Consider the following 20,693-nt stretch of genomic DNA (forward strand, 5'->3'; position numbering starts at 1 on the left):
CTTCAAATGAAGACGTTTCTCCTCATCTCAGTCCTAAATGGTTGACCCCTTATCCTGACACTATGACCCTGATTCTCTAGCCAGGGGATGTTGGGAAACATTTTTTTGCACAGTGGCTCGCACTGCTGCCTCACACTCCAGGGATCCGTTCTCAATTCCCACCTCGGATGACTCTCTGTGTGGAGTTTGCACTTTCTCCCTGTGTCTGCGTGGGTTTCCTCCGGGTGCTCCAGTTTCCTCCCACAGTTCAAAGATGTGCAGGTTAGGTGGATTGGCCATGATCAATTGCTCCTTAGTGGCCAAAAGGTTAGAGGTTAGGTCAGGAGGGGTTACTGGGTTAAGGGCATAGGGTGGGGGCCTGACCCTAGGTAGGGTACCCTTTCAGAGTATCAGTGCAGACTCAATGGGCCGAATGGCCTCCTTCTGCACTAGTGATTGTATGATTCCAATGATCTGGAATGCACTGGCTGAAAGTTGGTGAAAGCAGATTCAGTAGGAATGTCTACAAAGGAATTGGATAAATACTTGAAAGTGAAAGGTTTGCAGGGCTATGGAGAAAAGCAGGGAAGTAGGATTAATGCAGATCTCTACCTCAGAGCACAATGGGCTTAAAGGCTACTTGCTGAGCTATAAGAGTCAATGATTCTATGGAAAAGCCAAAAATTACATACATACCTGTTAGTACACTGACGACTAAACCAACAATTATAACGATTAAAGTTGCAAAGGTGCTTAAGTATAAGTAGGATAAAGAATACCAGGACACCAGTGTTTCAGTTCTGTGAAATGAGAGTAGTCATCATTAAAATCTAAATTGGATACTGTGGAGCACAGGAGGGAGGTGAGTCTGCTCTGCGAGACAATCATCGCTGATAAGTATGTTTTATATTTCTTCCCCACTTGTTTGTTCCGTATTTTGGAGCTAGATGTCTGGGAAGTTCCATTCCTCGTGCTATTGTTTAGGGATTGGAAAACTCCCAAATGAACACACCCAGTATCAGCAATCTGAGATATCTCTGAAGTAGACAGATTTGTAATCGGTAAGAGAATCAAGGGTTAGGGGATAAGGTGGGAAATTGGAGCTGAGGATTATCATATATTTCAGTCTTCATCTCATTGAATGGCAGAGCAGATTTGATGGGCCGAATAGCATACCTCTGCTCCTATATCTTATGGTCTTATCTCGGAATTAATGGGAACAGAGGTTTAATCTTTACATACAGTGACTCTCCATCCCAAGATATCACAGTAAGACCAATATGGGTGATGGAGAGAAGAGCTTAGATACATGACCAATGAGCTGAATGACTTTACTTCATCCCTGAATTCCTATCTATAGTTTGTACAGACCTGTCATTCCTGGGCATTTCGGACATTACTGTCGTGAGAAGGGTCGCAGTTGTCCAGGATGTCTCATTGCTCAACTGACTGATGTTACACATGGCAGTACTGAGGTTTAGAGACATGGTCACCTCAGGAGGCGGTGGGTGGATCTGGGATCCAATTCCAATCCACAGTGCAAATGCAAACCCAGTGATGAGTCCCACGATTCCACCCTGCAGTAAACCAGAAAGGCAACAGCTCAGATCAAATGAACTTATTAACCCCCTCTCCCAGGAGCACTGTGGGAATACACTCACCACAATGACTGCAGTGGTTCATGATGAAGGTTCACCACCGTTTCCTCAAGGGTAATTAGGGAGCTACAATAAATGCCATCCTTGCCAGTGACATCCACAAACCCAAAACAGATTACAGATAGATGGTTGCACTTCAGTCACATTAAGGACAGGACTGCCATTTCCTTGTCGGAACAAGAGGTACTCAGGCAGCACAGATTAGGAATACTCTCATCTGCCTTTGCCTTTTTCATGTAGCATTGGTATGAAATAGAGCTGAGGAACAAGAGGAGACCATTCAGCCTCTTGTGCCTTTTCCACTACTCAATGAGATCATGGTTGATCTGTACTGTATCTTAACGCCATTGACCCACCTTGGTCCCATATCTCTTAATACCCTCACCTAACAAAAATTGACCAGTCTTAGTTTGACATTTTCAATTAACCCCAAGCCTCAACAGCTTTGGGAGGAGATTGTTCCAGCATCCCGCTAGCCTTTGTGCGACGGAACGCTTCCTGGAATCATCACTGACCACACTAAATCTAATTTTAAGATAATTCCCCTTTGTTCTGGACCTCCACCTCTGCATAGCAAAATAGAACACAGAATTAAAATAGCTCATGTCCTCATAACTTCGTGGTATGTTTGCATCACTAGTGTTTAAGAAATTTTGATCTTGTTGCTGAGAAAAAGCTAGGATAATTCAAGAGGAAACTTTTCGATAATTATTAATCAATGGGTGTTGGTAAAATGTTGAACATAGGACCAGGGGTAGGTCATTCAGTCCATTGAGCCTGCTTTGCCATTCAGTATGATCATGACAAATCATCCACCTCAAAGCCTTTTTCCACACTAACCCCATTCCCCCTTAATGTCATTGGCATTTGGAAACCTGTCAATCTCTAAACCCTTTGGGGTAGAGAATTCCGAAGATTCACAACCCGACAAGTAGAAGAATTTCTTCTCATCTCGTTTCTAAGTGGCTCACCCCTTAGTTTGAAATTGTGATCCCTATTCCTAGACTCTTCAACCAGGGGAAACATCTTACCTGCATCCACCCTGTCTAAACCTTTAACTATTTTGTAAATTTCAATTAGATCACCTCTCATTCTTTAAAACTCTAGAGAATATAGGTCCAGTTTCCCCAATCTCTCTTCATAGGATAGCTGTCTCCTATAATACCTGCCTTCCTCTACACTGCCTGATGGTCACCCATCCTCTTTCTGCCTGTTCAGTCTTTACCTGCATGGTGACCACTTCACTGAACGTGCCATCCACGACAACCTCAGAATCGCAGTCGCACCCCAGTGAGTCCACCCGCCTCTCCAGTTCTGAATGCGGTTGACTCATAGCTGCAGCTGGACACACATTTTGCTCATATGGTCACCAGGACTTTCCACATGGTGCAGGAGGAGCACATCATGGATGTAAGCTCCGCTGCCATGACTTCCCTTTAAATTAGGCGTGTTACTTACTCCCCTTAAAGAATACTAATTATGCTGCGGACCTTATTTCACTCTGAACATTCCCGCTGCAATGCAAAGACCTTGCCTTAAGTCTTTGAAGACCTTACTTTAAGTCTTTACTTTCCTTGCACTACTTTTGTTACCTTATATTGACCCTAACTTTCTCAGCTAGGTCTAAGTACAACTATCTGTTAAAAAAATATATGCTTTACTAATTTACAGTAATTTATAAGCAATCCCTAACAGCAGTTTCTTACCAACCAATGAACTAACAGTTTTCCTGTCATGTCACTCTTTGGGTCTTTCAACAACAACTGACTGCAGGACACTCTTCCCAGACTGCTTCACTGCGATGCTGACTGCAGGAGACTCTTCCCAGACTGCTTCACTGCGATGCTGACTGCAGGACACTCTTCCCAGACTGCTTCACTGCGATGCTGACTGCAGGACACTCTTCCCAGACTGCTTCACTGCAATGCTGACTGCAGGACACTCTCCCCAGATTGCTTCACTGCGATGCTGACTGCAGGAGACTCTTCCCAGACTGCTTCACTGCAATGCTGACTGCAGGCCACTCTTCCCAGACTGTTTCACTGTGATGCTGACTGCAGAACGCTCTTGCCAGACTGCTTCACTGCGATGCTGACTGCAGAACGTTCTTCCCAGACTGCTTTATTGCGATGCTGACTGCAGAACGCTCTTCCCAGACTGCTTTATTGCGATGCTGACTGCAGAACGCTCTTCCCAGACTGCTTCATTGTGAATCTGATTGCAGGACACTCTTCCCAGATTTTTTTTTTTTTTTTTAAATATACTTTTTCATAAAAATTTATCATGAGCATTACAGAAACATTTCAAATTGTCTTGACTGTACATTTCCGGCAGGGTTACATGTTGCCTTGACTTTCATTCAATTTTGATATTGTCGTACACATATCACTCTTTACATTACAATTCCTTCTTAAATATTTACAGTGGCATGTTTGTTTTATACATTGGAGTGTTGGTTGCCCAGACCGAGGGGCTTTACACTGTTACGCGCCCCTCGGTGTACATTTGCTGGAAAGACTTTACACAGTGGTCTTTCCCCATTGCGCCTTGGCGGCAGCTGCCCCAAGCTTGAGTGCGTCCCTCAGCACGTCGTCCTGGACCTTGGAATGTGCCAGTCTGCAACACTCGGTCGAGGACAATTCTTTGCACTGGAAGATCAGCAAGTTTCGGGCAGACCAAAGAGCGTCTTTTACCGAGTTGATGACCTTCCAGCAGCAGTTGATATTTGTCTCGGTGTGTGTCCCTGGAAACAGTCCGTAGAGCACAGAGTCCTGTGTCACAGATCTGTTTGGGATAAACCTTGACAAATACCACTGCATCTCTCTCCAGACCTTCTTTGCAAAGGCACATTCCACAAGGAGGTGTGTGACCGTCTCATTTCCCCCACAGCCCCTCCGAGGGCAGCGTGCATTGGCGCAGAGCCTTCGGGTGTGCATGAAGAATCTGACAGGGAGGGCCCTTCTCACCACCAGCCAAGCTAGGTCTTGGTGCTTGTTTGAAAGTTCTGGTGATGAGGCGTTCTGCCAGATGACTCTGGCAGTCTGCTCAGGGAACCATCCAACGTCCTCCACGGTCTCCTTTTCCCTGAGGGCCTCGAGGACATTACGTGCTGACCACTGCTTCATTGCCTTGTGGTCAAAGGTGTTTTTCTTCAAAAACTTTTCCACGAAGGACAGGTGGTACGGTACGGTCCAACTACTTGGAGCGTTCCGCGGCAATGAGGCCAGGCCCATCCTTCGTAACACCGGGGACAGGTAGAACCTCAGTATGTAGTGACACTTGGTGTTTGCATACTGGGGGTCCACGCACAGCTTGATGCAGCTGGACACAAAGGTGGCCAACAGGATGAGGGAGGCGATGGGTACATTCCGCCCTCCCTTCTCCAGAGGTTTGTACATGGTGTCCCTTCGGACACGGTCCATCTTGGATCGCCAGATAAATTTGAAGATGGCCCGGGTGACTGCTGTGGCGTAGGGTCGGGTTATGGGCCAGACCTGCGCCACGTACAGTAGCACCGAGAGTACCTCACACCTGATGACCAGGGTTTTGCCCGCAATGGAGAGGGAGCGTTGCTCCCACCAGCCCAGTTTCTGTCTTACCTTTCCTATGCGCTCCTCCCAGTTTTTGGTGCACGCCCCAGCAGCTCCGAACCATATCCCCAGCACCTTCAGGTAATCTGACCTGACAGTGAAGGGGACAAAGGACCGGTCGGCCCAGTTCCCAAAGAACATGGCCTCGCTCTTGCCACGGTTTACCTTGGCTCCCGAGGCCAGTTCAAACTGGTCGCAGGTGGTCAAGAGCCTGCGCACAGACGCAGGATCCGAGCAGAAGACGGCAACATCGTCCATGTACAGGGAGGCCTTGACTTGCATGCCTCCACTGCCTGGGATCGTCACTCCTCTTATGCCCGGATCCCTCCTGATGGACTCGGCAAAAGGTTCTTTGCAGCACACAAAAAGGGCAGAGGAGAGAGGGCAGCCCTGCCTGACTCCAGATTTGATCTGGAACTTCTCTGATTCCCACCCATTGATTGAGACTGCGCTATAGATGTTTGTGTAGAGCAGTTTGATCCAATTGCGAATTCCCTCCCCAAACCCCATTTTGGAGAGCACATCCATCATGTAGGTGTGTGATATTCTGTCAAAAGCCTTCTCCTGGTCAAGGCTGATGAGGCAAGTGTCCACCCCCCTGTCCTGCACGTAGGCGATCGTATCCCTGAGTAACGCGAGGCTATCAGAGATCTTTCTGCCGGGTACAGCACAGGTCTGGTCAGGGTGGATCACCGACTCCAGAGCAGACCTGACCCGATTGGCGATGACCTTTGCTAGAATTTTGTAGTCCACATTCAACAGTGAAATGGGTCGCCAATTTCGAATTTCTTCCCTTTCCCCCTTCTGCTTGTAGATGAGGGTGATGATGCCTTTCCTCATGGACTCTGACATGCTGCCTTCCAGAAGCATACTCTCGTACACTTCCAGCAGGTCTGGGCCGATCCAGTCCCACAGAGCCGAATACAACTCAACCGGTAAGCCGTCACTTCCGGGAGTTTTACTCGTCTCGAAGGACTTGGCGGCCTTCGTCAGCTCGTCCAGAGTTAGTGGTTTGTCCAGGTTTTGCAGCTCGCTGTCGCCTATGACCTCCGTGATAGTCGACAGGAAGGTCTGGGAAACAGTGCTATCTGTTGGCTTCAGGTCATACAGTCCGGCATAAAAGGATTGGCTGATCCTCAGGATGTCAGACTGCGATGACTTTTCAGAGCCATCTTCTTCCTTCAGGCTGCTGATCACAGAGGTCTCTCTGTGCAGCTTTTGGAAGAAGAAGCGTGAGCACTTTTCGTCCTGCTCCACGGAGCGGACTCTGGAACGGAAGATAACCTTGGAGGCCTCCGAGGTGTAGAGCGAGGCTTGCTGGCTCTTCACCTCTTGGAGATCCTCCTTGACATCCACCCCCATCGACTGCAGCTGGAGCAAATTTTGCATACTTTTCTGGAGCCTGGACATGACCTCTCGTCTCTCTCTTACCTTTTGAACGCCCTTGAGGATGAAAAACCTCTTGATATTCCCCTTGATTGCTTCCCACCAGAGATGTGGGGCCTCGAAGAGGGGTTTCACGGTTCTCCAACCTTTGTAATCCCTCCTGAGTTCCTCGATGTTCTCAGGGGTCAGCAGTTTTACATTTAGCTTCCACGTCCCCCTGCCTACCCCCTGGTCTTCCTGCAGGTGGCAGTTGGCCAGTAGGAGGCAGTGGTCAGAGAAGAACACCGGCGTTACGTCGGTGGACCTGACCGTGAAAGCTCGGGACACAAAAATGAAGTCTATCCTGGAGCGGACGGACCCGTCTGGCCGTGACCATGTGTATCTACGCTGCGCGCCGTCTGCAGGGTTGCTGCAGACGTCGAGCAGCTTGGCGTCTTTTACCGTTTCCATCAGGAGTCTGGACGTAGCGTCTAGTTTGCTGTCGGCTTTGCTGGATCGTCCAGCCGCATCGATGATGCAGTTGAAGTCACCACCCAGGATGACCGGCTTGGAGGTGGCCAACAGCAGTGGGAGTTGCTGAAGGACTGCCAGCCGCTCATTTTTTACGGCCGGGGCGTACACATTAGTAAGTCTGAGAGGGGTGTTTTTGTATTTCACGTCTGCTACGAGGAGGCGCCTGCCCACCACCTCCTTAACGTCGGAGATGGTGAAGTTGCCTCCCCGCAGCAGAATACCCAGGCCAGAGGAGCGGCAGTCGTTTCCTCCTGACCAGATGGATGGCCCGTGGGACCACCAGCTCGACCAGCGCCTGTAGTTGCTGAGGTGCGGAATTCCGCACTCCTGCAGGAACAGTTGGTCAGCTTTTACATTTGCCAAATAGTTGAGTGTGGCTACACACCGCGAAGTATCTTTGATGCTTCGCACATTTATGGATGCAATTTTTAAACCCATTATAAAAAGGTAGATTTACCAGTCTCAAGAGTCCAGAGTCTATACAGTTGGCTGTTCCAGCTGTTGAATGTTCCCCAGCATGCCGGTGGTGCTCGCAAACTTTAGCACAGTTGCAGGGCTGAGAAAGCTGTTCTGGTCCGTACTGGCCCCGTGGTTTTGATGCAGATGCATTGGGGGGGTGGTGTAGCCCTGGGGTTCGTCGTGGCAGTCAGTAAGTGTTGGGGTTGCAGGCCGGTCTTCACCTGGGTTGTTGCTGCTCGTTACTATCGGGGGTTGGTCTGTGACCTTGTTTTCTTCCCGGTCGGTGGTCTGGGGGGTCTGTGCCTTCCGTTCCACGTTGGTGCTTTGCCTCTTTATTTGAGGCCGATTCTTGTCCTGTTTTCCCTCATCGGATGAGGTGTCGGCGCTAAGTGCGCTGGCTGAAAGGTGTCGCTTTTTGCCACTACCCCTCGGGGGGTTCTTCAGTTTGTTTTTTTGTTTCCGCTTTCGTTTGTCCCTGTTCACTGTTTCCCAGGGCTCTTTATTCTATGTCCCATCCTCTTCCTCTTCCATGGAGTGTTCCTCATCAGATGGGGTTGGGGTTGGGTTGTCAGGAGGTGCTGGGGCCTCCTCTTTTTGTTGGGGGCCCTTCTGTTGCTTTTCCGCATTCTGTGCCGTGGTGTCTTTTTCGGTGGAGGGTGTATGCTCCTCCTCTCTGGTCGCCTTTTTAACTCCGCTGCTGATGATTTGAGCATATGTCACCCCGCGTTTCGGGCAGGCCCTGTAAAGATGGCCGGCCTCCCCACACAGGTTGCAGCACTTGTCTTCTTTGCAGTCCTTAGTCATGTGTCCCTCCTGCCTGCAGTTTTTACAGAAGGTCACACTGCAGTTTGCGGCAACATGCCCCGTTTTGCCACAGGTGTGGCATACTCGTGGCTGTCCCACATAGTAGAGGTAGCCACGATTTACTCCAATAGCGAAATTGGAGGGGGGATGTAGGATGGCTCCGTTGCTGTCCGTTCTTAGGGTCACCTTGACCTGGTGCTCACTTGTCCAGATGCCGAAGGTGTCTTTCACTTGCACGCTGTCACTTTTCAGCTCAGCGTACCTGGCGAGGAACGTGAGCACATCAGACACAGGGACGTGGGGGTTGTACGTGTGCAGTGTAACAACCCGATTTCGCTGCGCCGGTAGCGTAAACAGAGGCTCCGCAGTCAGGATCGACAGGGGACTCTGGTTACCTTTTTCCTTGAAGACGTTCAAGAATTTGATGCATGCTGCGACGCTCTTGAAGGTGACATCAAAAAAAAACCATTCTTGGGGAAGTTTTGCAAGCAGAAGATCTCTGTTGCTTTAAACCCACAACACTCGAGCAGCACCCTCTTCACGAAGTGTTTCCGGTCCAAAGGTGACTCTCCCTCCGTTTTCTTCACTGTGACTCGGACAGTGTTTCGCACTCCCCAGCCTGGTGGTCGGGATGCAGCTGCATCCATAGCTCGTACGTTGGGTGTGAAACTGTATCGGCGTTAGGCCTAAACCAGAGGTTTAGGCCAGCATGTAGATCCACCAATAGCAGCCAAGCTCCAAACGTTTCCTCTTTGACGACTTCAATCCCTCTGAGTTCTCCAATCCACGATCGACATGGAAATCCTCAGCTTCTCTCGATCAAATGAGACTACACTTGATCTTAGCCAAAAGGCTTCATTGCGATGCTGACTGCAGCACGCTCTTCCCAGACTGCTTCACTGCGATGCTCACTGCAGGGCACTCTTCCCAGACTGCTTCACTGCGATGCTCACTGCAGGGCACTCTTCCCAGACTGCTTCACTGCGATGCTCACTGCAGGGCACTCTTCCCATGTGCTTTAATTTTGCTAACTAACCTCCTGTGGGGGACTTAAAGTGCACCAGCATTAGGCTGGCCTCTGGATTACTAGTCCAGTGACATTACCACTACGCCAACAACTCCCCACTATCTTTGATAACTGATATTAAACGGTAATGTAATGGATATGCTACAGGGTTAATAATCCAGAGAACATGAGTTAAAATCCCCTGCACGGCTGTTTGATGATTTGAATTCAGTTTAAAACTTAAGAATTAAAATCTGGTGCCAGTGAAAAGGTGACCATGAAACTGCTGGATTGTTGTAAAAGCAAGACTGACTCATATATGTCTTCAAGGAAAGGAAATCTGTCGTCCTAATCTGGTCTGGAATGTATGGATTCCAATCTCACTCCAATGTGGTTGACTCATTAAAACCTTGTGATATGGCCCAGCAAAACACTCAGTTGTATAAGGGGCACCATTCCTCAGGTGACCTTGGGATGGCAATAAATGTCAGTCTTGCCCGTAACACCCACATCCTGAGAATGAATAGGAGAAGGATGTTCTTTGAACATCGTTTGTGGTGTCAACCTTTGTCAACCTTTGAATCTGACTGGAATTTCATATGTAATTGGTGGTGTAAATTTCATGCTGAAAGCTCAGTTAAATTATTAACTGGGAGACTGCACACAATCACTGCTAAGTACGAATTGCCCCAAAATGGAGTTGTATCCAACAGAGGGCAGCACAGTTCCAGGGTCCCAGCTCCAGGGTCCCAGGTTCGATTCCCGGCTTGGGTCACTGTCTGTGTGGAGTCTGCATGTTCTCCCTGTGTCTGCGTGGGTTTCCTCCGGGTGCTCCGGTTTCTGGCAAGACCCGAAAGACGTGCTGTTAGGTGAATTGGACATTCTGAATTCTCCCTCAGTGTACCCGAACAGGCGCCGGAATGTGGCGACGAGGGGCTTTTCACAGTAACTTCATTGCAGTGTTAATGTAAGCCTACTTGTGACAATAAAGATTATTACTTACCGTGCAATTGGCCCAGGAAAACAAAATGCCTAAAGTGAACAATCCCAAGACTGGTCCTCCAACCATTCCAAAAATACTGAGAGCCGCCTGTTAATGTAAACACAGAGCTGATGTCAGTGAAGTACCTGGAAACAGTGGCTTTCACAACCTTAGGACATCCCCAAAGTGCTTTACAGTCAAAAATATAGAATTTACAGCACAGAAACAGGCCATTCCAGGGGTCACAAATTCAGGATACAGGATAGGCCTCATTTAGGACTAAGACGAGGAGAAACTTCTGCACTCAGAGAGTCGTGAATCTATGGAACTCTCTACCATGGAAGGCTGTGGAAGCCAAATTGCTGAACATATTTAAGAAGGAAATAGATAGATTTCTAAACTGTAAATATGCCAAGAGGGTATGTTGTTGAGATGAAGGATCAGTCATGATCATGTTGAATGGCAGAGCAGCCTCAAAGGTCCAAATGGCCGACACCTCCTCCTACTTTCTACATTTCTATGTTTCTATTCAAATCAACGGCTTTGGGTTGATCTTTATCCTCCACACCATCCTCCCTTCTACCCTAGTCCATCTCACTCCAACACAGTATCCTTCTCTTCCTTTCTCCTTCATGAATTACCCAGCTTCCCCTGAAATGCCTCTTTGTTATTTGCTTCAACTCGACCTTGTGGAAGCAAGTTCCAAATTCTTACCACTCTCTGGCGAAGTCCCTGCTAAATTCCCTGTTGGATTTATGTGTGTCTGTCTTACATCAAGCGCCCCGAGTTTTAGACTCAACCACGAGTGGAAACAATTTCACCATCTCAAACCTATTCATAATTTTTAAAGATCTCTATCAGGTCACACCTCAGACTTCTTTTTTCAAGAGAAAACATCTTCAACTGTTCAGCTTTTGCTGATATTTATAGGGCGGGATTCTACGGTCCGCCAGCCGTGTTTTCCTGCACGGTGCGCCCAGCCGGCAGCGGGATTCCCCGTTCCCGCCGGCGGCCAATGGGGTTTCCCACTGAGGCCACCGCGCGCCGTTCTGAACCCTGCAGGCGTGGGTGCACTGCCAATAGAGAATTCCGCTGATAACCTTTCGATTCTGACGCTATTTTAATATACCACTTCTCCTGTGCCTTTATAACCTTTTTGTAATATGGAAACAGAATCGTTCAGAGTATTGCAGGCAATCTCTAATCTGTGTTCTATGTAAGTTTGATACAACTTCCCTACTTTTCAATATTCTATCCCTCTGGAAATGAACCCCAGTGTTTTGTTTCTATTTTCATGGCCATGTTAACTTATGTTGCTATTCTAATAATTTGTGTATCTGTATTTCTTGATCCTTCTGCCCCATTACTCTGTTTGGGTCTTTATTTCCAAGGAATAAGTGGGGACATTATTCTTTCTGCCCTGAAGATGCACCACCTTGATGTGTTGGGTACTCTGGATCTGTGGAGACTGCGTTTACCTTAGCAGTAACATAGACAGGCTACCAACACTTATAATAGTACAACTCTATTTTATTTAACTAAGAGCTGTTAAACATACTTGCACTGTGGATCGACACTATGTTAGATTGACTGAAGACCTATGCCTAACCTGACCAGCCTTTACTGCTGGCACATGGTGGATGTTTGTGCTACTGGCTGCGGGCTCTGTCTGTCTCAGAGGCTGCATCCCAAATGAGAGGGAAAACTTGTGCCCTCTGTCTTTATAGTGACTGTGACCTAACTGGTGATTGGCTGCTGTGTTGTGTGTGTTGATTGGTCTTGCAGTGTGTGTCTCTGCACCATCATATACTGATGTGTATATTATGACACACCTCACACTTAACAATATTGAAGTTCACTCGACAATCACGCACCCATTTTGTGAGTTTATTAATTCTTCTAGTATTTTGCCACAGATCTTTTACTGTTTTCACTATATCCCGACCTATACTAATGAAGCACTCTGGAAGTGTAGTCACTGTTATACTGTAAGAAGTGCAGCAACTAACATGTGTACAGTAAGATCCCACAAACAGCAATGAGATGAGTGATCAGCCAATCTGATTTAAAGTGATTGTGGTTGAGAGATAAGTATTAGCTCGGGAGAGATCTTTCTTAGATGAAGAAAAGGGTTCTGAAAATGGGCAAATTTAGTTCCAACAAACGAACAAAATACCTGTAAAAGGTATTCCATTAGTGATGCGAGACCAGCCATTCCGATACACACAGCACCAAACAACACACCTAAAAGAGAATGCAGAACAGAATGATGAGCTTTACTATGAAATGGAACTCCAGGGGCGGCACGGTGGTGCAGTGGTTAGCACTGCTGCCTCACGGCGCCGAGGACCCAGGTTCGATCCCGGTCCCAGGTCACTGTCCATGTGGAGTTTGCACATTTTCCCTGTGTCTGCGTGGGTCTCACCCCCTCAACCCAAAAATTTGGAGGGTTGGTAGATTGGTCACACTTAATTGTCCCTTAATCTGAAAAAAATAATTGTATACTCTAAATTTATTTTTTAAAAAGGAATGGAACTCTAACCAAACACAACAAGTTGCATGCACGTAGCATCTTTACAAAGTAAGACATCCCTAGGTGCTCCATAGGAGTGTTAGCAAAGGCACATGAGATATTCTAACATATTACCAAACGCTTGGTCAAAGAGGTAGATTTTAAGGTGTGTCTTAAAAGAGGTGAGAGAGGTGAAGAAGATGCAGGGGTTCAGGGAGGGAATTCCAGGGCTTATGGCCCAGGTGGCTGAAAGCACTGCCATTGATGGCAAAGTGATTGAAATCAGAAATGCTCAAGAGGCCAGAATTGGAGAAGCACAGAGCTCTCAGAGGGTTGAACAGGTGGAGAAGGTTACAGTGATAGGAATGGGTGAGGACGTGGAGGGATCTGAAAACAAGGCCATGAGTATCAAAGTAAGGTGCTGAAATAAAGCAAATGAAAATAACTTGATTCCCCAGGGGGGGTCATTTTTTTAAGCATCTACCCTGTCAAGCTCCTTAAGAATGTTATACGTTTCAATTAAATCACCTCGCATTCTTCAGAACTCCATGAAACATATCAATGTTTGTTTGGCTGAACCAAAGCACTTATTACTTTTAGTCTGACTTTGCACAACAGGACGGCAAATTACCAAATTAAGAAGACAGATGACTTACTCAAAGCTCTGGAAATCCAAGAGAGCTTTTTTTCAGGAAGAGTTGTGAAATAAGGCTTGATGAGATCTTCCACTGTTACAGCAGCAAGTGCGTTAATGCTAGATGACACTGTGCTGCAGTGGGAGAAGTTTAAAGGCACCATTGTTATGAGGCATTCATAGATATTCCTTCACCAAACAAGTTTTCATTTGCATATTAAGCTACGTATATATTAAGCTAATGTATCAGTGGACAGCAAGCCAAGAATTTGCACGGTTTAAGTTGACAAGGTTTCCAGCACTTGTGCCCAAGTTCAAAACGATGCTTTAAAGATACTGGCTTTGTAGCCCGACGCCGAAATTGGGATCGGCTATCGGGCGGAGAATGGCTTCCGACACCGGATTCGGGGCAGGCGCCGGTTCAACGCCGCATCGTGATGCTCCGCCACCTCCAAATCGACATATCGGGGCACACAGTCGCAAGGCCGTTGCCGCGTCATCGTACAGCCCACCCACGATTCTCCACCCCCGATGGGCCGAGTTCCCGGCGCCACAGGCTACGTGTGGTCCCAGCGGTTGGGAACCTGGCATGTTGGCGGCAGACAGTGTCCAGTGCCACCAAACTCATCTGGGACCTGTGTCCCTGGCAGGGGAGGCTTCTAGTAGGGCTGGGTGGAGTGATGTGGGACCGCCAGGGGTTGGCCTTTGGGGTCGGGGTGGGCGGGTTAGGTTTCCAGCAGGGCCGGCGCCGTGTTTTCCCACACGACCAGTGCCGCTTGTCAGCCCTGCGCATGCGCGGCCTGGGACCCGCCGATTCTCCAGCCATTTTTCACGGGTGTTTCACACGGCACCAATGTTAGCCCCTCACTGGTACCGGAATCGGTAATGGGTTTGTGCCGATTTTCCTGTCATGAACCACCCGCGGATTCTCCGTTGGCGCTGGCACTTAGCTGCTGGTTTAATAACCCCAAAGTTTAATTTGATTTGATCAAGTGTCCGTTCTACTATCCCAACCTACCTTAATGTCCCACTATACGCACATGCCACAAAGAGACCTGGCAGCCCCGGATAACCTCCCAGAATGTCCATCACCATGTAGGGCATCAACTAAATAACACAACCAATAGGTTGTACATGCTGATTATTCAGGTATATACGATAGATAACATGCAGATACATATATAGGCAATTTACTGCAGATAACGTATGGGTCTAGCTATATGTATAGGTAATATGCTGCAGGTCATATCTATTTACATAGATGAGCTGCTAAACAGTAGCCCCACATGCTCTTTTGTATATAAAAGATCCCACAGCCCCTATTTTGATGAAGAGCAGGAGAATTATACCCAGTGTCCTGGCCAATATTCATCCCTCAATCAATATCACTAAAAAACAGCCTATCTGGTCATCATCACATTGTGGAAACTTGCTGTGTAGAAACTGGCTGACACATTTTTACATTAGAACAATGACGATACTTCAAACGTATTTCATTGGCTGTAAAGCACTTTGGGGCACCTGAAGTTTTGAAAGTCACAGTATTAATTCAAGTCTTTATTTCTTTATAAAATACTATTGCAGTACTGTTAAAATACTAAAAGGTATTAGAATACTGAGGTGGCTGTTTCTGACTAATGCAGATGCAATGGGCCGAAGGGCCTTTTCTGTGCTTTAGTCCTCTATAGCTCTATGACTCACACCACTGGTAATATTCAGGCATTGTAGGCATACATATTGATGCGTTGGTAATCTGCATAGAATCTCTACAGTGCAGAATGAAGCCATTCGGCCCATCAAGTCTGAACCGACCCTCCGAAGGAGCACCCCACCCAGGACCAAGCTTCATCCCTGTAACCCCACCTAACCTTTTCTCTTGGATACTAAGGGGCAATTTAGCATGGCCAATCCACCTAACTTGCACATCTTTGGACTGTGGGAGGAAACCGGAGCACCCGGCAGACCCGGGGAGAACGTACAAAGTCCACACAGGCAATCACCCGAGGTCCCTGACACCGTGAGGCAGCAGTGCTAACTGTGTCACCGTGCTGCACTTAAATGTCTGCAGGTCTATGCAAGGATAATACACTACAGATAAAACATCTGTTGATATAATACAGATTATATACAATTACTTTCAACATTGTGTTTAGAAAAATAGGATCTGTGTGCAAGGATAGAGAAACAAAAGGACAGGGAAGTGGATTTGAGTTACGAATCAGCCGTAGTCTGACTGAATGGTGGAACAGGCTCGATGGGCTTAATGGCCTCCTCCTCTTTCTATGCAATGCTACTGTTAAGTTTCTAATGGAGGCTGTGTGCAGATACTTCATATATTAATAATAGGCACATAACTGGTACACAACATGACTTGTATCAGAGTTCCTATCAGATACTCAAAATGTGTTTTCTAAGACTAAACTCTGTTTGAAAATGGTGTGGTGTATTCCTGGATATTTTTCATAATTCGTGGGATCTGAGCATCCCAACTAGCCCTAGAAAAGGATGTGGTGGGTGAACAAACTGCGGGAATGCAACAATGGGGGCTGGGAGTCATATATAAGTCCAGATGGGGAAGGACAGTAGATTTCCTTCTCCATGGGCATTTTTATGACAATCTAGTAGTTTCATGGTCAACGTTACTGATGGTGGGCGGAGTATACCGACCAATCTGGCACGTGGTTTTTGGTGGTGGAGGCAGCCTGCCAGCAGGATTTACCGACCCAGTGTTGTCAACAGGATTTCCCGGTGACTGCACCCCTCATCGCTGGGAAGCCCGTGCACCGGTGTTGGACCGCGATATTCCGTCGGTGTGAACAGCTGGTAGATCATGCCCAGTAATGTTTTATTCCCCATTTATTTAATGACCTGAGTTTAAATTCCCCAACTGCTGTGGCAGGATTTGGACTCATGTCTCTGAATCATTGGTCCAGGCCTTCGGATTATTAATCAAATAATCTTTATATTTTTTTCATAATTTCATGGGATGTGGACATCGCTGGCAAGGCCAGCATATGTTTTCCACCCTAGTTACCCTTAAAATGAATGGCTTACTAGGCATTTCAGAGGGCAGGAAAGAACCAATCACACTACTGGGGGTTTGAAGTCACATTTGTTCTTTCATTTTTCCACTGGTTGTTGATTTTGTTAGCTAGGCCAGCATTTTTTGCCCATGCCTAATTGCCCTTGAAAAGGCGATGGTGAGCCGCCTTCTTGAATCGCTGTAGTCCATTTGGTGTAGGTACACCCACAGTGCTGTTAGGGAGGGAGTTCCAGGATTTTGACCCAGTGACAGTGAAGGAACGGCGATATAGTTCCAAGTCAGGATGGTGTGTGGCGTGGAGGGGAACTTGAAGATAATGGTGTTCCCTGTATCTGCTGCCCTTGTCTTTCTAGATGGTTGTCATTGTGGCTTTGGAGGGTGCTGTTGAATGATTAGGTGAGGATGGCAGATTTCCTTCCCTAAAGGACATTAGTGACCAGATGGAGTTTTACGACAGTTGGTGATAGTTTCTTAGTCACCATAACTGTGCTCAACCTAATTCCCAATTTAATAACCCATCGGATTTAAATTCCACCAGTTGCTATGGTGGGATTTGAACCTTTGCCCCCAGAGCATTAACCCGGATCTCTGGATAGCATTACCAATCTGCCCCCATCTCCCCCAATGCATACCCACCCTTGAGACTTTCCTGACAGCCTGCAACCTATTTGACACAAATTATGTTGAATGTCTGGAACTATGGGGATTGACCTATGGTGGCAAATGTGCGTGTACTAAATGGCTTATAAAAGTGACATCCACTGCTTCTCACAATCAGGCTGGTATACCTGAGAAACATCAATTAATCTGGTTTGTAGCAATATACTCTAGGAGAATATTGAACTGATTTTTGGAATATTCTTTGACCACCCAAACTATTTTTGTGGCCAATGAATTGCCTTGTGAAGTGTAGTCAGTTTTGTAATGTAGGAAATGCGGAAGGTAATTTGAACATTTCATACTCACACAAACAGAAATGAGTTAAGTAGGAACACAGAAATTGTTAGATAAGAAACGTCCATTTAACTTCCCTTATGCCATCCTGGTACTCCAATGGTACAGAGTTTTTGACTAAAGCGAGCCACCAGTATAAAAGATCGGATAACCTGTCTTATAGTTGTTGGTCAAATGATAAATATCGGCCATGACACCAGTGTGAGCTTACCTGCTCTTCCTGAAACAGTGGCTATTATCAACTTGAAAGAGCAACAGGGCATTGGTTTAACTTTTCATTGGAAAATCAGCAGCTTTTGATGACATGCCACTACCTCCCTGAAGTATCAGCCTAGGTTACATCACCAAATCATGATAGCAAAGTTCAAGACTTGAACCTTCTGACTCAGAGGAGTAAATACTATCTGTTGAGCCACCACTGACTATTTATAATATAGCTGCATTCCTGACAAACTGTATAAAATACTGAGCCATCAGTAAATGACTGCTGTGTACCTGATCTGGTGCTTGAACCTTCCCAGAGGTCCATGGATCACAATCATGATAGAGAGAATACATAGACAATCCTGAGAGTACGGTACACACAAGGATGATCCACAGTCCAATAAGATTCAGATAAAGGGCCCTGAAACAGCAAGAATAAAGTTTCAAATATCAATGGCAGAAAAATCTAAGTTATGTTTTATATTCTCTCATCAGAATTGGCTAAAATAGCAGTTGTATAGTGGTTTGACTGACGTAAAATTCATCTTCACTGCCAGAGCTGCCTAGTGCTGTTCATTAGGCTAATCACTGTCACCACTGCTGTGGTTTGTACTCTCTCGCAGATCTTCAGTAGAAAGCTGGAGTGGTTCTTGGCTGATTTCACAACCTTCACATGTCTCAAGGGGCCTCACATCCAATGAAGTACATTTGAAGTGTCGTCACTGATGTGTTGGGTGCTCTGTTACACAGACAAACCAACACGGTTGCGAATGGTACAACTCGGTTTTATTACTAACATATATTTACAGTGATAAACTGGTTACTGAGGTTCGATCATAACCCTTGAATCTGTGGACCTATTCCTAACACTATCTTGGAGTGGCACTCAGCACATGGTGAATGTCTGAGTGGCTTGCTGTGAGCTCTGTGCCCTGAGCTGTCTCCTGCTGGAATGCTTGGGAAGTGTTGTGTTCCCTGTTTTATAGTGTGTATGCTCTTGCCTGTGATTGCCTGTGGTGTTGTGTGTGTATTGATTGGTCCGTTGATCTGTCCATCAGTATGTATGTATGTTTGCACCATGATGTTTACCTGAATATCATGACAGTCACTGTTGTAGGGTAGGAAATAGTGCAGCCATTTTATGCTCAGCCAGCTCCCACAAACAAAATGCAAATACAACCATATCATCTGCGATTAAAATTGTGGATGCTCAGAAGACCAGAATCGGGAGAGGGCAGAGGTTTGCAGGGCCAGAGCAGATTACAGAGATAGGGAGGAAGTGAGGATATGGAGGGATTTGAATACAAGAATGGGAATTTGAAAATTGAAGCATTGCCAGACTTAAGTTAATTCCAAGATTAAAATTTAAATCTAATACTCACACTTTGGCTTGAGTTCTGGTCTTGCAGGAGATATATCTCTGAACCTGTGCCTGGTTTATTCCATAGATTCCTGTCCATGTGAAAGTGCCTCCTATTACAATAGTCCAAAAGGTATGTCTCTGGAATGGGTTGGGGTCAAAACTGTACACAGATGTTGGTCATTAAATTACAAAGCATGTTGGTAAAATATCCAGTCACTTTAAAATGCATACCTTTGTAAAACTTACTTCCAGAAGTTGAGTCTTCCTCCATGATAAGCAGTATTCAGTACATTATTGATGCCCCCTTCCAGCATGAGTGCTTTAACAATGACTGCCACAAGTCCAATCACCATGATTACAATCTGAAACACATCTGTCCACACAACAGCTTTGAGACCTCCCTAAAACAAAGAAGGGGAATGGCATCATGTATAAGTCAGGAGTCAGCCTTAGCTCGTGGGTAGCCCTCTGATTCAGAAGATTGTGGGTTCAAGTCTCACTCCAGGGACCATGCAACCAAGACTGCTACACCCAGTGTGTAACTGAGGCAGTGCTGCACTGCCAGAGGTATCATTTCAGATGAAGCATTACTCTGTCAGCCCTTTGAGGCCATCATAAATGGTTCCACTATGCCATTTGAACCAGGGCAGGCTAATTGTCCCTCGTGTCCTGGCCAATATTCATCCATCAACCCAAATCAATCATTATCTCATTGCTGTTTCTGTAAACTGGCTGCCTCATACCTTCTGTTGCAAAAGTGACTTTGAAAACATTTAATTGACTATAAAGTGCTTTGAGATAACCAGACTAAGTTACAAGACTGGATTCTCCAATCCCCAGCCACGTGGCTCCCGGCGACGTGCCATTCGCTGGGGGCAGGATTCCCTAGTCCCGATGCTTGTCAATGAGATTTCTGGTTGAAGCCCCCAGGAAACCCATGGGCGTGGGTGCACTGCTGGCAGGAGCAGAGAATCCCGGTGGCCAGAGAATTCCGGCCACAGTTAATAAACAAGTACAGAAACAGGCATTGACAAAGAGTCATCCAGACTCGAAGCGGTAGCTCCCTTCTCTCTCCACAGATGCTGTCAGACCCACTGAGATTGCCCAGTATTTTCTTTTTGTGACAGAAACAGGCCCTTTGGTCCTTCATATCTGCCCTTGTGTTATTCTCAACATTGTCCATTCCCACTCTTCTCCTCGCTCCCAGACCTTTTTCTCTTTAAGCCTGCATCTCTTAAAATAATTGATAGACTCAATCAACAAATGATTGTTGCTGAGAATTCCACATTCTAGCCCTATTCTACATAAAGACATATTGTCTTCAAACATCCCGATGTAGCCAGCTGGGATGGCCACTTACAAAAGGAAACATGGCCACTTGCAAAGAATCACATTAAATATGGCCAATGCAGGATCCAGGCAAACTCAGAGCTTAAGTGTATATTTGCCACTAGATAACCAGACACTATCGAAACCCCCAGCCGATTTGCATTCTAATGGCCCATTTCCCCAGAACAAAAGACTTGTACTCAGGTATCGGATACAGATACAGACTCATCGGGCCACTCCCTTCACCCAGGAAGCCCAAACAGCCAAGGTCAATGAC

General features: G+C 46.6%; 1 protein-coding gene across 4 annotated transcripts in view; it reads right to left on the minus strand.

Annotated features, from left to right (window-relative positions):
- LOC140396331 (sodium-coupled monocarboxylate transporter 1-like) overlaps window positions 1–20,693 on the minus strand; it is a 43,975-nt gene that overhangs the window by 8,231 nt on the left and 15,051 nt on the right. For 3 of the 4 annotated variants that reach the window (XM_072484846.1, XM_072484847.1, XM_072484848.1), the window contains 9 exons: window positions 19,334–19,488; window positions 19,107–19,247; window positions 18,016–18,145; window positions 14,542–14,630; window positions 13,546–13,658; window positions 12,554–12,621; window positions 10,399–10,485; window positions 1,351–1,556; window positions 676–779 (listed from right to left, as the gene is read on the minus strand). In XM_072484846.1, the coding sequence (XP_072340947.1) occupies window positions 676–779; window positions 1,351–1,556; window positions 10,399–10,485; window positions 12,554–12,621; window positions 13,546–13,658; window positions 14,542–14,630; window positions 18,016–18,145; window positions 19,107–19,247; window positions 19,334–19,488 (1,093 nt within the window). The remainder of the gene's footprint in view (window positions 1–675; window positions 780–1,350; window positions 1,557–10,398; window positions 10,486–12,553; window positions 12,622–13,545; window positions 13,659–14,541; window positions 14,631–18,015; window positions 18,146–19,106; window positions 19,248–19,333; window positions 19,489–20,693) is intronic. The other variant, XM_072484849.1, reaches the window with a different exon arrangement.

Source organism: Scyliorhinus torazame, chromosome 19, assembly GCF_047496885.1.
Source record: "Scyliorhinus torazame isolate Kashiwa2021f chromosome 19, sScyTor2.1, whole genome shotgun sequence".
NCBI classification, from domain to species: Eukaryota; Metazoa; Chordata; class Chondrichthyes; order Carcharhiniformes; family Scyliorhinidae; genus Scyliorhinus; species Scyliorhinus torazame.